This window comes from Ambystoma mexicanum, chromosome 11 (assembly GCF_040938575.1).
Source record: "Ambystoma mexicanum isolate Mex_15411 chromosome 11, UKY_AmexF1_1, whole genome shotgun sequence".
NCBI lineage: Eukaryota > Metazoa > Chordata > Amphibia > Caudata > Ambystomatidae > Ambystoma > Ambystoma mexicanum.
Genome location: NC_090934.1, coordinates 1,282,115,021 through 1,282,129,119, shown reverse-complemented (window position 1 = coordinate 1,282,129,119; position 14,099 = coordinate 1,282,115,021). Strand labels below are relative to the sequence as shown.

Sequence of the window (14,099 nt, the reverse complement as noted above, 5' to 3'; positions counted from 1 at the left end):
GCTTCTGGTTCTCTTGCCTACTGCACCCTGGGCTCCTCTGGTGTCACAGCCTGTGGATTCCAAGTCTGGAAACCCTCTGGTAAGCAGATGAGGCTGTCTAATGTCTTATATAAATCCTCTGTCATGGGAGAGTTACAATTTTGTAACTCCCATGACTCTTAAATGGATTTGGAGAATAGGCTGTGTTTTCTCTTGCGTACAGTGTGAGTCCATTCCATGTTGTGTCCTTCAGATCTCAAACATCACTCAAAAAAGAAAATGTTTCCCTCTGCCCTGATGCAGGAGAAAGAGATGTATGCCTTTGCTCGCATTTGCCTTTGAAATGTTAGAACTTTAAAGTTGAAGGAATTATGTTCTGTGCTGGGGGTTTGGGTCTTTGAAATGGCTTGCTAAGGTGTTTGACCTTAGGGAAACAGTTATCTTTGAGGTGTTTTTTTATCATGTGTCTGTATACTACAGACACACATGAGCACACATGAGTGATCCTGTGACTGCCTTAGTGCAGGAAACAAGTTGGTGTTAACTGGGGGATGCCTGTATAACTCCACTTTTGTCCACCATCTCATGGCAGCCGCCAGCCCATTTCATCATCCCACAGTGTGATGCAGGACTCTGATCTTGTTCACTTGATCACACTTCTCTGTAATGCTGCATGCACTTAAGTATTCAAAGATATTTTATTATCACATAAATTGCCCTTTTTGAAAAGAATGTCGAGGTTTACAAAATACTCTGAAAAGCATTACTTGATTAGCTAAGCAACCACCAAATCCCAGGTGAAAACGTGGGTAGGGCAACGACCTGCTTTGCGAGACTATAGTTTTTCCATTGTTGCCTCAGTGCAGATACTACTTAACCACGCTAATCTTTTTACAGGAAAAGAAGAGAATAGCGATTAACAATGCTGCTCGGCAGTGGGAGAAGCAACAGAGCAGAGCCAGAGTGGCCTATGCCGCCGAATTAAATCCCGACAGGCGGGACAGTGATGGCGGCTCGCATAAACCGGATCAGAGTGCTGCACACGCCTATCCTGAGAAAAACAGGTCTGTACTTGCCCTCAGCTCAGGGTCATAAATGCCTTGCTTCTCGTTAGTTAACGCTACCTGCTATTACATTTATCTGCAATGCATTGCAAGCAATTGATCCAAAGTGATCAGGAACTTCCATCAACCTAGTGTTTGCCACAGAGTGTAAATATACATCCGAATGTGTGTGTGACGGGGTTTGCACTTAGCAGTGTGCCCCACACCCTCTGCAAATTCTGAAGACTCCCGACAAATCTTTTTTCCTCAGCGTTATGGGAGTTCGCAAAATAGGGGCATGCCAGAGGGTTATGACATGCTTGTTTTTATTCGATAATTTAATGCTTGTTGCATTAACTTTCCATAACCAATATATGCCAAGCCTTTGCCACCCCTTACCACTTTACTTTTGTTCGTTTGTCATTGCAGCTGCCTTTCTTTTTTTGCAAGTTCAATTATACATTCAGACGTCAATAGAATCGTTTCCACTTTAATATCCGAAATGCATCATTTTGTTGCAGCATCATTTTTCCACATGTGTTTGTAAACATTAAACTCCTATTTAACCTTCAGGTATTCTTCATTTTATCATTTGCGAAATAATATCAGTGTTTTTATAGTTGGTCACTTCACGTCACTGGATTGCCAAGATCAATGCATTAAATCAAAAAAGTGTACTGGACTAATGCAAACTTTAATATTAAATTTAGGAAGTAAAAATGGCAATGTAGGGTACTCTTTAAAGGGGTCCCAGTGATAGCCAGGAAGCATATATTCTAGCCATATGTGCTCATTTAACGTTTTATTTACTATGTTTCCTGGGGTCCACGTCTGCAGTAATCCTTAAATACAAAATCTTGGATATCTCAAAATAAACTTCCAACAGAGTTAAACAATTCTGTAGCCCCTTCCATAGAGTGTTTGTGCTAGAAATGGCACACTACTCCAGGAGCAACTGTTATGGAGACTAGGAATGATGTCAGCTGACATCTCCCTGGTGGACTTTGTCTGCAGCTAAGTAGTGCTGTTTTGGCCCTTCACCTTTGAGCACTATTCATGCTTTCTTGACTCAAGGACTTTTTTTTTAGCTGTCTAACCCCCGCCCACCCCTCCCGCCCTTTATTTTCAGTGTTCTAAACTGCACTGCAGTTTTGATTTTATTGAATGAGATTGGTTGTACTAGCATTTTATTCACAACCACCCGAATGAAAAGAAGCATTAGCAGTGCCAATAGTTTTGGCGCTTACTGCTGTTTTTTGCATTTTGCATTGATAGGCACCGGGGTGCAAGGTGGAGAGTGCAACGTTTCAAAGAAGGATGGGATAATGGGTGCACACAACATGTAAAATCCTAATAGCAACTTGCTAAGCCAAAAGAATATCATTGTGGCTTGAATTTTCACATCCCGAATGGTAAACGATCAGTCCCAGAATGCAAGATAATGGGCCTCATTACGAGTCCGGTGGTAACCGTGCCGGTGCTACCGGCGAGTTGCCGCCGCCGCACTCGTAATATTTAACCAGTTCTGACTTCCCAGTGCCACCAGGCTATTAAAAGTCCGGTGGCCCGGGAACTCAGGTGCTGGTAAAATGTAAGTCCCCATTCCCAGAGAGTCCCATAGGACTTTACGGCAGTGGGGACCACGGAAGCACCGGCACCATTGCTAACTGTGCCGGGGCTTCAGTGAATGGTCTGCCTACCGGGACCGCAGCGCCCCGGAGGGTCAGACCTGTCAGGCACCACGGCCATGGCAGGCTGACTCCGAGTTTGCAGATCCGAAAATAAGGGTGCCGGTAAGCTTACTGGCACCCTTGTTTCCGGACCCTCTAAAACTCATGCGACCCAATGTGATTTAAGACATGGAATAGAAGAAGTTGTGTAATAAACTTGGATAGCTATGGAGATTTTGTCACAACCCCTCCAGCTCGTTGTTATTCATGATGTTGAAACCATTTGATTAGTGATGTAAAGCAACTTTTCTTTTGCATGTCAAGATAGACATCAAGGATATGAACAAATCTTTAAATGCTGCTTTGTGTTGCTCACTTTAGCTATCACAGATAAGCAAGGTAACTGGGGCCTACGAGCTCTTTCAGTTGGAAATGTTCCATCATGCATATGAAGGGGGGGGGGGGGGGTGTTGTGTGTGTGTGTGTGTGTGTGTGTGTGTGTGTGTGTGTGTGTGTGTGTGTGTGTGTGTGTGTGTGTGTGTGTGTGTGTGTGTGTGTGTGTGTGTGTGTGTGTGTGTGTGTGTGTGTGTGTGTGTGTGTGTGTGTGTGTGTGTGTGTGTGTGTGTGTGTGTGTGTGTGTGTGTGTGTGTGTGTGTGTGTGTGTGTGTGTGTGTGTGTGTGTGTGTGTGTGTGTGTGTGTGTGTGTGTGTGTGTGTGTGTGTGTGTGCGTGCGTGCGTGCGTGCGTGCGTGCGTGCGTGCGTGCGCGCGCGCCTCGCTGTGACCTGAGAAATTGGCAGGGCTTGAATGTCCGTTCTGAGCCCATTCTATAATGGGCTCAGGAGAAAGCGCGTAGGCGCGTTTCTTGAGCCTTTGAAATAAGGTGCGCTCTGTACATGAATTTATATTACACTTCCAGCTCTGATTATTATCGCAGGCCAAAGCGCCACAAACATTTTGTACCGCTTTTACCCCGCGCCCCCCCCCCTCCGAACCCCCCTGCCCCGGTAGCAAAAGATGGTGCCATATAACTCTCACTGTGGCTGTGAACAGGCACCAGATGGGGGGCCATAACTGACGCCCACACTAAGTTGGGGAGGGTGATCTGCACAGGAAGGTCCATCGCCCCATCACACACTGCTCATTCACTCATCCTGTGCTCAGATGCAGCTCTACACGTGGTGTCCAAACACTCGCAAACACGGACTGACACTTAGTGACTGTGAAACCTTTAACCTACAACTAACTACCCTAATTCCAACTTGCTGAAACCGCATGCTCGTTGTGATTTATACTAGTTTGATTAGTGTTTCCCGCTGTAAGTAGTTAGCACGCCGGACCTTTATTTGTTCTATGACCAGATAGGATCAGGCCATGGCGATCGGTGCCTTTCATTTACCAACTCAACCCAGCATAATTCACACTTGACATGCCGCTCCATCCTGGACAAGCCATTTTAAAGAACACCCCTTTAATCATCGCTGTAGCGTGATATCCAAGTGCATTTCCAACACAGAAATCTGCAGACACTCCCTATTTCCAATGTCCGCACTCGTAGCTGACAGGCCTGATAGTCCTTAGGCAATGCTGTTTACTGCTCCCTTCCCGGCAGACCCGGCTCCACCTGGAGCTAATCCCTGCACTCGCCCTGGCTGTGCAGCCAGCAGAAGGATTTGTTTCGCAAGGGAGCGTCGTAGAAGTTCGGCGAAAATAAAATGCAAACATAGGGCCTCATTACAAGTTTGCCGGTCTGGGAACTACGTACCGTAGTTCCCAGACCGGCAAACTACGAGTTGTGCTTGCAAGTGCCTTTCTGCCCGCCAGGTCTGACCTGGCGAGAAGAGCGGCACCCGCGAGCACAGCACGGATGCACCAGCACTGTTCATAACGGTCTATGGGCTCAAGTGGGAATGGGGAATGGGCAAATACCAGGCCGTAATGACCCGGTAATTGGCAATTTCTGGGCGCCGGAAAAAATAAAATTCCGGCGGCAGCCATGCCTGTGTTACATGCACGTCTACCGCCAGCCTCGTAAAGAGGCCCATAGTTTGTGAATGTGCTTCCCCTGTGTTTTGTCAACTATTATACAAGGGTGTGATGAGTGCTGCTGGGGCGTAAGGTGGTTTAGTGCACCTTTCGCGTTACCCTAGCTGGAGCTGCACTGTGGTTCCCGTGGCGTGCATGTGCATTCTGCGGGGGGCTGCATCCAAATTTTGCTTTCTTGTTCTCTTTTGGTATGTCCCTATCCCAATGCTGGGGTGCACAAGAAGCCACCTTTCCTTTTTTTAATCAAGTGCCATGGGAACTGGTTTTTACAATGTGTGCTGGCTGCAGAAACAGACTTTACAATTCACCTGTTATTGCAGCTGAACAGTGCTGGACTTACTTTGTTCAATATTTTCTATCTCAGCTGTCGGAGGCAGCTACTCGTTTGTGTTTCACGAGCAGGCGTAATGTGGCTTGACAGCAAGTAACAAGAGTGCTAGGACCTTTCCTCTAGGGTGGAGCAGGACCGGCGCATTTACCTGCTGGTTCCCGATTACCTGACTTAAGCCTGGAAGTGTTTTACTGCAGGTTAGCAGTGCAGGTAAGAGACAGGATGACATAATGAAATAACCACAACACCCCACCTCACCCCACTCCTTTCCCTCATAACAGGTCATAGGGTACCATAATCATGAGACAAACCGCCAGGTAAGGTGGAAAAACTTTCGCCACATGCTTTATTAGATAAGGAGCTATGTGTAAAGAAAACCAACCATACAAAGCATAATGTTAAAACAAAACAATTTAGGGAAACATGGGATCAGGTCACCGTAGGGCCAACTCGAGGCTGAACCCTGCCGCCCTTCATACAGAAGCTCGAGACTTTCTGATGACCCAGCATTGAGCTGTGTCTGGTCTAATTTTCGCCACTTGTTTACTTCTTTTTATGTGGCATCTTTCCTTTTTCCCATTGACTCTTGCAAGGCGTTAGCTCTTCACTGGGTTTATCCTCTTCCTATTTTTGTGTTTTAGTTATATGTTGCCTTTCTTAATTAGCCATCGGTTTCCTTCTTTTTGCTCAGCATGTTTCACCTTTATATTGCCGCTTGCGAGGCGTTAGCTCTTTTAGCATTTATCATTTCCATATTTAAGCAGTAGCTACATGTAGCCTTATTTAGTTCTCCATGTGCTCCCTTCATTTTATCCATCATATTTCACTTTTTTATATTGCCTCTTCCGAGGTGTTAGTAGTTTTCCATATTCATCCTTTTCTTCCTTTATGTTTCAGTAATTAGATTTTTTAGTGGTGCATTGTTTTTGCCTATTTACCCTTATCCCAGCGGTAACTGTCCGCATCTGTCATTTATTATTGGTGCTACCTAAATCTAGCACTTCTTATGGGAGGGAGGTTTTTTATCCCGTTTTTCTTCAGCGTGCCAGCCTTTGGTGCAGGAAAGCACAAGTCCCAGTGCAACGGGAGTACTGGAGGGGCTACCTTGCCCTACTCAGATATAGGCCAAAAACGGCCTGAGGGCAGGTAGCCTCCTTTGTCACATCAAAGGCCCTGTGTCCTCCCGTCCGGATGGGAGGGGGACATTTGATGCAGCGGTCAGGGGCAGGGACCGCCTGTTTGAAAGGTGTTTGTTACTTGTCCCTGCCACCTTCCAGCCTGCTGAGGTGCCCAGTAGTCTGGGTCCCTTTTGTCTAGGTGGTCTTGTGGCCCTCCCTGCACACCTGGGTGCCACTGGACATGCACCCGTTAGGTGTTGCTCATAATTCCCGGCGAGAGGCGCTTCCTCCTGCAAGCCCAACTCCTACTTTATGCCTCTGGGCCTCCCACCTCCGGGGCCCATGTATATTGCCTGCCTGCCTGTCGGAGTAGAGCCAAGTTGGAGAGGCACCAGGAACAGGAAACTGTCAGGGTGGAGAAGCATGGTGAGCCCCCCCACCCCCCGTCCAGCAGCTTGGTGGATGTGTGGCCGTGCGGCGTGTACAATCAGTACACCACAGGCGGGCTGCCATGTGGGGACCTATTTAACCCTATTTAGTGCACCTACTTTCACTTTAGCAGGTATTACTTTGCTGCTTTACTTGCTGGCTTCATTGCAGGCGATGTGAAGGGCGCAAGGATTGTACCTTGTGCTTAGGGGCGTGCGTTGATATGAGATACTTCATCCCCCCCCCCCTTTTCTTTCTCCCATAATAGCTATGGCCATAATAGCTAATAGCCCTCCCTGTAATAGCCTCCAGTAATATTACTGTTGCAGTATTGAAGTTAAAGTGGCCAGAATACTTCTTACAATAACTATAACCATAACAACTATAAAACCGCCCTATGTCTACTTTACTAAACCTTACCAAGATGGGCAGATTCAAGCGCAGGAATCCTAGAAGCCCATCAGTAACAGCATGGGGCGGGGGTGCTAGTCTGCGTGCTTTGTTCCACATATCCCACCTGTCTGCTCATACTACTCAGTTGAAGCAGAACACTATAAAGTGGGCATTGAGGAGCCGTCCCATCAATGAGGAACCTTTGGTTTTTGGTGCAAAGCAGTCTGAGACATAGGCGCAGTCTCCTCTTTCATCCAGCCTGCCTGACTCCTCTAGTTTGTTGAGTCATCCTTTACCCTGCCAAGGAGGCCCCCTTACAATGATGGATTCGGATCTGGACATGGTGATAGAAAGGCCAGAAATGTTTGAAGTATCTATGATGGACGGCCAGTTGGCTAGCCGGGTAGGATTTTCTGCACCTCCTGCAGAGTATGCTCACAAGGTTATTTCGTCACCTGACACCAAACAGATGAATGGGGGTTCTACAGATCAGTCTATACGTCAGGCCTTGGAATGTTCTATAAATCGCCTGTATTTAGAGAACTGTACGGGCCCTGGCAAAGATGCTGCTGCTGAGAACAGCACAGCACAGGGAGAAGCTGGACGAACAATTGGGTCTGAGGATATGGTTAATATTGAGGATATTGTTCATTGTTCCTTCTTTATCTTCTTCTTTGAAGCTGCTACCCCAGGCCTTACTTCCAGAGGCCAGGAAGGGCAGAGACACCCTAAGGAATACTTTTGAGTTTCTGCCACTTCCGGCACTTAGTGGAATCATTTTTGACTCAATGGCTGTACCTGTGAATAATGCAGATGACGCTGAAGCTTCCCCAGGGCCCCCTAAGGTCAGTAGACGGCATAGAGGGTATAAATCAGTTTGACCTCTTACCAAGGAATAACTTAACAACTTCGACTGGACTATTGGAATCTTCAGGTATATTGGAATACTCAACCGCCCTGAATTAAAAAAACGGTCTCATGTTCTCTCCAGAGTAAAGTGGGCACACAAATATACTTTTGGTGGAAAGGAGCTTTGATGGCCTAATAGACGGTACAACTCGACTAGGGCCTATACACAGTGTTTCAAAGCGCTCAAGGAGGGGGTAGAACAGTGGGGAAAAAACAGTAATTCAGAGCCCTTGACTTTCTGAATGATACAGGCCTGCACAAAGCAGGGAAAGTGCAGGAATAAGTGCAAATAATACATATAACAGTGGAGATAACTCATGTCTGATAACAAGCCTTCGTTTTTCAAAGTGCCTTAGACAAATAGGGTAAAGGTGGATGGGGGGCAGGGTAGAACAGATAGGTTACTATACAATGCTAAGTTGAAGCAGATCATACAATTAAATAGCAGCATGATATAAATACAGTGGAGGCGATGGGTGGGTGAGAGCGGGAAGGAAGAGGAATGTATGAAAAGTAGTCTACTGGGCATTACTACGCTCCGAATAGTTAAGCAGTTTTAGGTATAAGGGAATGGGCAAGTAGGATGGAGGGGAGACGAGGATGGGGTGGCGGGGAGGGGGGTTTGAAAACACAAGGGGAGGCAATACACCAACAATACAAGGAGGATAGAAGAGGCGAGTGCTAGCAGAGAGGGTGGGGTAGGGTGGCAAGGGGAGTGGAGGAGTAGAAAAGGGGCAGGAAGTAGAGGCTGCAGATACTACTCACCATCGGTACGTTTTTTGGTCAACAATACTTGCAGAGGCCCCCCGACAGTCACGTTTAGAGGGAGGAGTAACTAAGGGGTATTTGATTTTTTAAGGACAAGGTGAAAACACATGCAGCAACTGGGCACAGCTAAATTTGATTTTTTGGGCAGGCCACATGCAGCAACCGGCTGACAGCTCCCAAGCACTCTAAACCGCTCCCCCTTCCCATCCCCCAAACACTCTGAGCACCTGGCATCCCGTCTGCTTTCACCAAGTGTCTTCAAAACTGCCCCACTTCTGTGTCATGCCTGGACCCCTGGGCACAGGGTCCAGGCATCCAGTTGCTGGGGGCATCCTGCTGACATCTGCTGGAACAGCGATCACCCTCTTATCCCCTGGGCACACCATGTCCTGGGGGCACCCAGGGCTTTACAGACGCACAGCTGGAGTTACCACTATGTGATCACTGCGCCCCCGTAACTGCGACGGCCGAAAATGCCGACACTATTTACGGCACGGCGCAGTGATCACATGGATCACTGTGCCTGCTTCCCCCGGCCTACATTACCCCTCCCAACGCCCCCCCTCCACTCACCTTTAGGGCGGCACACACAGAAGTGTTTCGCCCGCCCCCTGCGATCCCAGCAGCATCAGCTCTTCCCACTAGCGTGAGTTAGAGCTGACGTTGCAGGGTGCTTTTTTTCTTTTCTTTCTTTTTTTTTCTTACGGGTCACCCGCTTTCCGAAATGATAAGCGGGGGGACACCACCGCAACCACGACCCCCGTTACTGCGCCCAGGTAGAGAGGGGGACAACCCCACAACCTCCGCTCTGCTTGGGCGCAGTAAATGTCACCCTCATTTTGTGCGCCTTCAAAGTCGCAGTGGCTGCAGGGGCGCACAAATGAGGGCGACATTTTTGTACAATACCGGCTCCAGGACACAGGTGCGTTCCATGGAGGCCTAACGAACGGCTCATAATTGATTTAATTACATGCCTGACTGATTTCGTTTAATAACTAGAAATACTAAATTTGAACATCCAAAACAACATGAAAGACTGACTTGTGTTTATTCATGGAAAATCAACACATGAAATAGGCATTTGCAATTGCAAATATTTGCTGCTCATAGAGCTGCCGATTGCGCATTAACTGAGCATTACTCTTCACTGTGTCTCTAACCACGGGCCTATGTGCATGCACGGCTGCCTTTAGTCTTACTACAAAGATGAGAATGAGGCAGGACGCTGCCTCGCAAACCTTACAACCAACTCCACAGTAGATATGTATAGTGTCTTTTAAAATAGAGGCTCGGAAAGCCGGCGAACCACGTGGAGAGAAAACGAAACGACCACAGTTGTTTGGAAAGCAGATACATATTATATGTGAGAGAACAACACGGAAAGCAGATGCATATTAACAGCCCGATTCATGGAATTAATGTGCGCTGAAAATTCCCGCGCAAGCGTGCGAAACCGTGCGAATCGCAGTGCAAGTGTGAAAATCGCAGTGCAAGTGCGAAAATCGCAGCAAAACCCATACACATCGATTCATGTGTTATAGACTGCGTCACGAGGACGTTGCGTACCTGTTCGTCTGGTTGAAGACCTTGATGATGATGCCAGGCTGTCAGGAGTCCTGCGTTGATGTGGTTGATGACGCGAGAAGCCAGCCCAGCTCCCGCCCGAATGGAACCGGGTTGGAGATGAACCAGCTCCCAACGCCACGAGTCCGCTCACCCCTGATTAACGTGGCGTCAGGACAGTGCAAGCACTGACAGGGGGAGCCTTTCCAGATGACGATACTGAGTCCCAAGGAAGACTGGATCCGGAAGATGTAAGTCCCAAGGAAGACTGGATCCGGAAGATGGAAGTCCCAAGGAAGACTGGATCCGGAAGATGGAAGTCCCAAGGAAGAGGACACAGTGGAAGTTGGTAGGAGGCAGGATCCGGGAAGGAAGGTAGAGGAATGGCTCACAAGGTAGACACAAGGCAGAGGGAGGCTGAAATGGGCAGGCAGACAAGGTACAAGGGCAAGGACCAACTAATAGACAGAGGGGAACCACCCAACTCAGAAGAGGGGAAAGGGAACCACCCAACCACAGGACAAGGGAAGGAAGGACAAGGCAAGGCAACTACAGATGTACCCAAGGGTACCAGGAACAAGGAGGACAAGAATCAGGTAACAGGTAAGGAAGGCACAAGGAACCGGCGAGGAAACACGATCCTAATCAAACCGCGTTGAGACGCAGTTTGAATGAACGACCGGGCTCCTTAAATAGGACTGCCAACCCCTAGGAGGCTTGGAACGCAAGCCGTGCCGTCTACCAAGCGTTGGTTGGCTCGGAGAGAGGCGTGGACCGCAAGGTCCTCCAAAGCGAGTACTCCGTGCAGCGCGCATGCGCGAAGAGCGCGGAACGGCCGCCCGCGCATGCACTGACCAACCTGCCCAGGAAACCCGGAAGCGCGCGATGACCAGAACAACCCAGGAACCCCTAAGCGAAAGCGCGGGTACAGCCTCCAGGACGGGGCGCGCCGCTTCAAGTAAGTGGACCCCAATGCGGGCGGCGTGACACTATGGAAGTCCGTGCGCGAGTAAAATCTGGGATGTGCTCTGAAAATCTGCGTGGCACACGCCGGCACACAGGTCATCTAACGGCGTGTGCTACGGCCACAGTGAAAGTGCACATAGCACGGCGCACATAACAAAAGAAGGTGTAACATGGGGTGTGACACGCGGAACAACGTGTGAAAATATGGGCGTCACGGAGGAAGTACAGGAGGCAAGTGCACGGAACGCGCACACGCTCGCCTACAACACGTATTCATGGAATCGAATAGGGCAAACCAGCGCACGGGCGAAGACGCGCACAGGCCTAAACATGGCCACCACACGAATGCAGACGGTAGCGTCCCTGCGCATGAAAAAAATGTGCGCCAAAATGTATGCTAACAAAAAGCACGTATATACAGCTCTGATGATTGTCCCATACTGTGGCCCTCTAGGACAAATGACGTGCAAAGGGGTACGCGACAAACACGGACACCCGCTGTGTCAAAAATAGCGTGTGCGTGTATTTCGGGGGTGCGCGGGAAGTTTCACACGCGATTGGCCTTGGGCGAGCGGGGTGCGTGTAAATCTGGGATTCGTGGGAAGTTTCACACGCGATAGGCCCTGTGCGAGTGGGGTGCGTGTATTCCTGGGGTTCGCGTGAAGTTTCACATGCGATTGGCCTGGATACGTGTAAATCTGGGGTTCGCAGGAAGTTTCACACGTGATTGGCCTTGGGCGAGCGGGGTGCGTGTATTTCTGGGGTGCGCAGGAAGTTACACACGCAATTTCTGCAGGGTACGTGTATTTCTGGGGTTCGCGGGAAGTTTCACACGCGATTCCAGCAGGGTATGTGTATTTCTGGGGTTGGCGGGAAGTTTCACACGCGATAGGCCCTGTGCGAGTGGGGTACGTGTATATCTGGGGTGCAGGGGAGTCCTGCACGTGAATTGGCAGTGTGGGTCCTACCAGGTGTTCCCTCTACACCCTCCATGGCCCCTGCAGGCAGCCCACACCACAGGGGATTACCCTGCACCCCTGGTCCTGTCCCGCAGGCAGCCCATCTACCATGGGCATGCCCCCCAGGCAAGCCACATGTCAGCTTGCACTACTGATCACCAACGCATGACCCCCTCCACCACCACCCCCCAGCAGTGCAGGGCACCTGCCAGCAGGCCCCCACTCATGTCCCACTCATGTCCCCTTGCACCCCCAGCAGTGCAGGGCACCTGCCAGCAAGCCCCCACTCATGTCCCACACATGTCCCCTTGCACCCCACCCACCAGCAGTGCAGGGCACCTGCCAGCAGGCCCCCACTCATGTCCCTTTGCTGGCAGATGCCCCACCCCCCAGCACTAAGGGGCATCTGCCAGCAGGCCCCCACTCATGTCCCCCAGCACCCCCACCCCCCAGCAGTGCAGGGCACCTGCCAGCAGGTCCCCACTCATGTCCCCTTGCATCCCCACCCCCCCAGCACTGAGGGGCACCTGCCAGCAGGCCCCCACTCATGTCCCCTTGCACCCCCACCCCCCAGCAGTGCAGGGCACCTGCCAGCAGGCCCCCACTCATGTCCCACACAAGTCCCCTTGCACCCCCACCCCCCAGGAGTGCAGGGCACCTGCCAGCAGGCCCCCACTCATGTCCCCTTGCACCCCCACCCCCAGCACTGAGGGGCACCTGCCAGCAGGCCCCCACTCATGTCCCCCAGCACCCCCGTCCCCCAGCAGTGCAGGGCACCTGCCAGCAGCCCCCCACTCATGTCCCACTCATGCCCCCTGCACCCCACCCCCCAGCAGTGCAGGGCACCTGCCAGCAGGCCCCCACTCATGTCCCACACATGCCCCCTTGCACCCCCACCCCCCAGCAGTGCAGGGCACCTGCCAGCAGGCCCCCACTCATGTCCCCTTGCACCTCCACCCCCCAGCAGTGCAGGGCACCTGCCAGCAGGCCCCCACTCATGTCCCCCAGCACCCCCGCCCCCCCAGCACTGAGGGGCACCTGCCAGCAGGCCCCGACCATGTCCCCCAGCACCCCCACCCCCCAGCAGTCAGGGGCACCTGCCAGCAGGCCCCCACTCATGTCCCCTTGCATCCCCACCCCCAGCAGTCAGGGGACCTGCCAGCAGGCCCCCACTCATGTCCCCTTGCACCCCTACCCCCCAGTAGTCTGGGGCACTTGCCAGCAGGCCCCCACTCATGTCCCCTTGCACCCCCACCCCCCAGCAGTCAGGGGCACCTGCCAGCAGGCCCCCACTCATGTCCCCTTGCACCCCCACCCCCCAGCAGTCAGGGGCACCTGCCAGCAGGCCCCCACTCATGTCCCCTTGCACCCCCACCACCCAGCAGTGCAGGGCACCTGCCAGCAGGACCCCACTGTATTTTTGTACACTGGATGTGTTGCAGTGTGTGGCACATGGCGTATCTTTTCACACTATGTGGCATTTTTAATCTCTTCATGTCCATCTCACATGGATGTGTGACAGTACTCATTCACTGACATATCTGACATGTCCCCCAGCACCCCGGCCCCCTCAGCACTGAGGGGCACCTGCCAGCAGGCCCCGACCACGTCCCCCAGCACCCCGGCCCCCTCAGCACTTAGGGGCACCTGCCAGCAGGCCCCGACCATGTCCCCCTGCACCCCTACCCCCCAGCAGTCAGGGGCACTTGCCAGCAGGCCCCCACTCATGTCCCCTTGCACCCCCACCCCCAGCAGTCAGGGGCACCTGCCAGCAGGCCCCCACTCATGTCCCCTTGCACCCCCAGCACTGAGGGGCACCTGCCAGCAGGCCCCCACTCATGTCCACCAGCACCCCCATCCCCCAGCAGTCAGGGGCACCTGCCAGCAGGCCCCCACTCATGTCCCCTTGCACCCCCACCCCCAGCAG

General features: G+C 51.4%; 1 protein-coding gene across 1 annotated transcript in view; it reads left to right on the top strand.

The window, feature by feature from the left end:
• LRRC49 (leucine rich repeat containing 49) overlaps window positions 1-14,099 on the top strand; it is a 1,414,487-nt gene that overhangs the window by 1,222,175 nt on the left and 178,213 nt on the right. Inside the window, exon 12 of the mRNA XM_069624757.1 lies at window positions 877-1,043. Coding sequence (XP_069480858.1) covers window positions 877-1,043 — 167 coding nt within the window. The remainder of the gene's footprint in view (window positions 1-876; window positions 1,044-14,099) is intronic.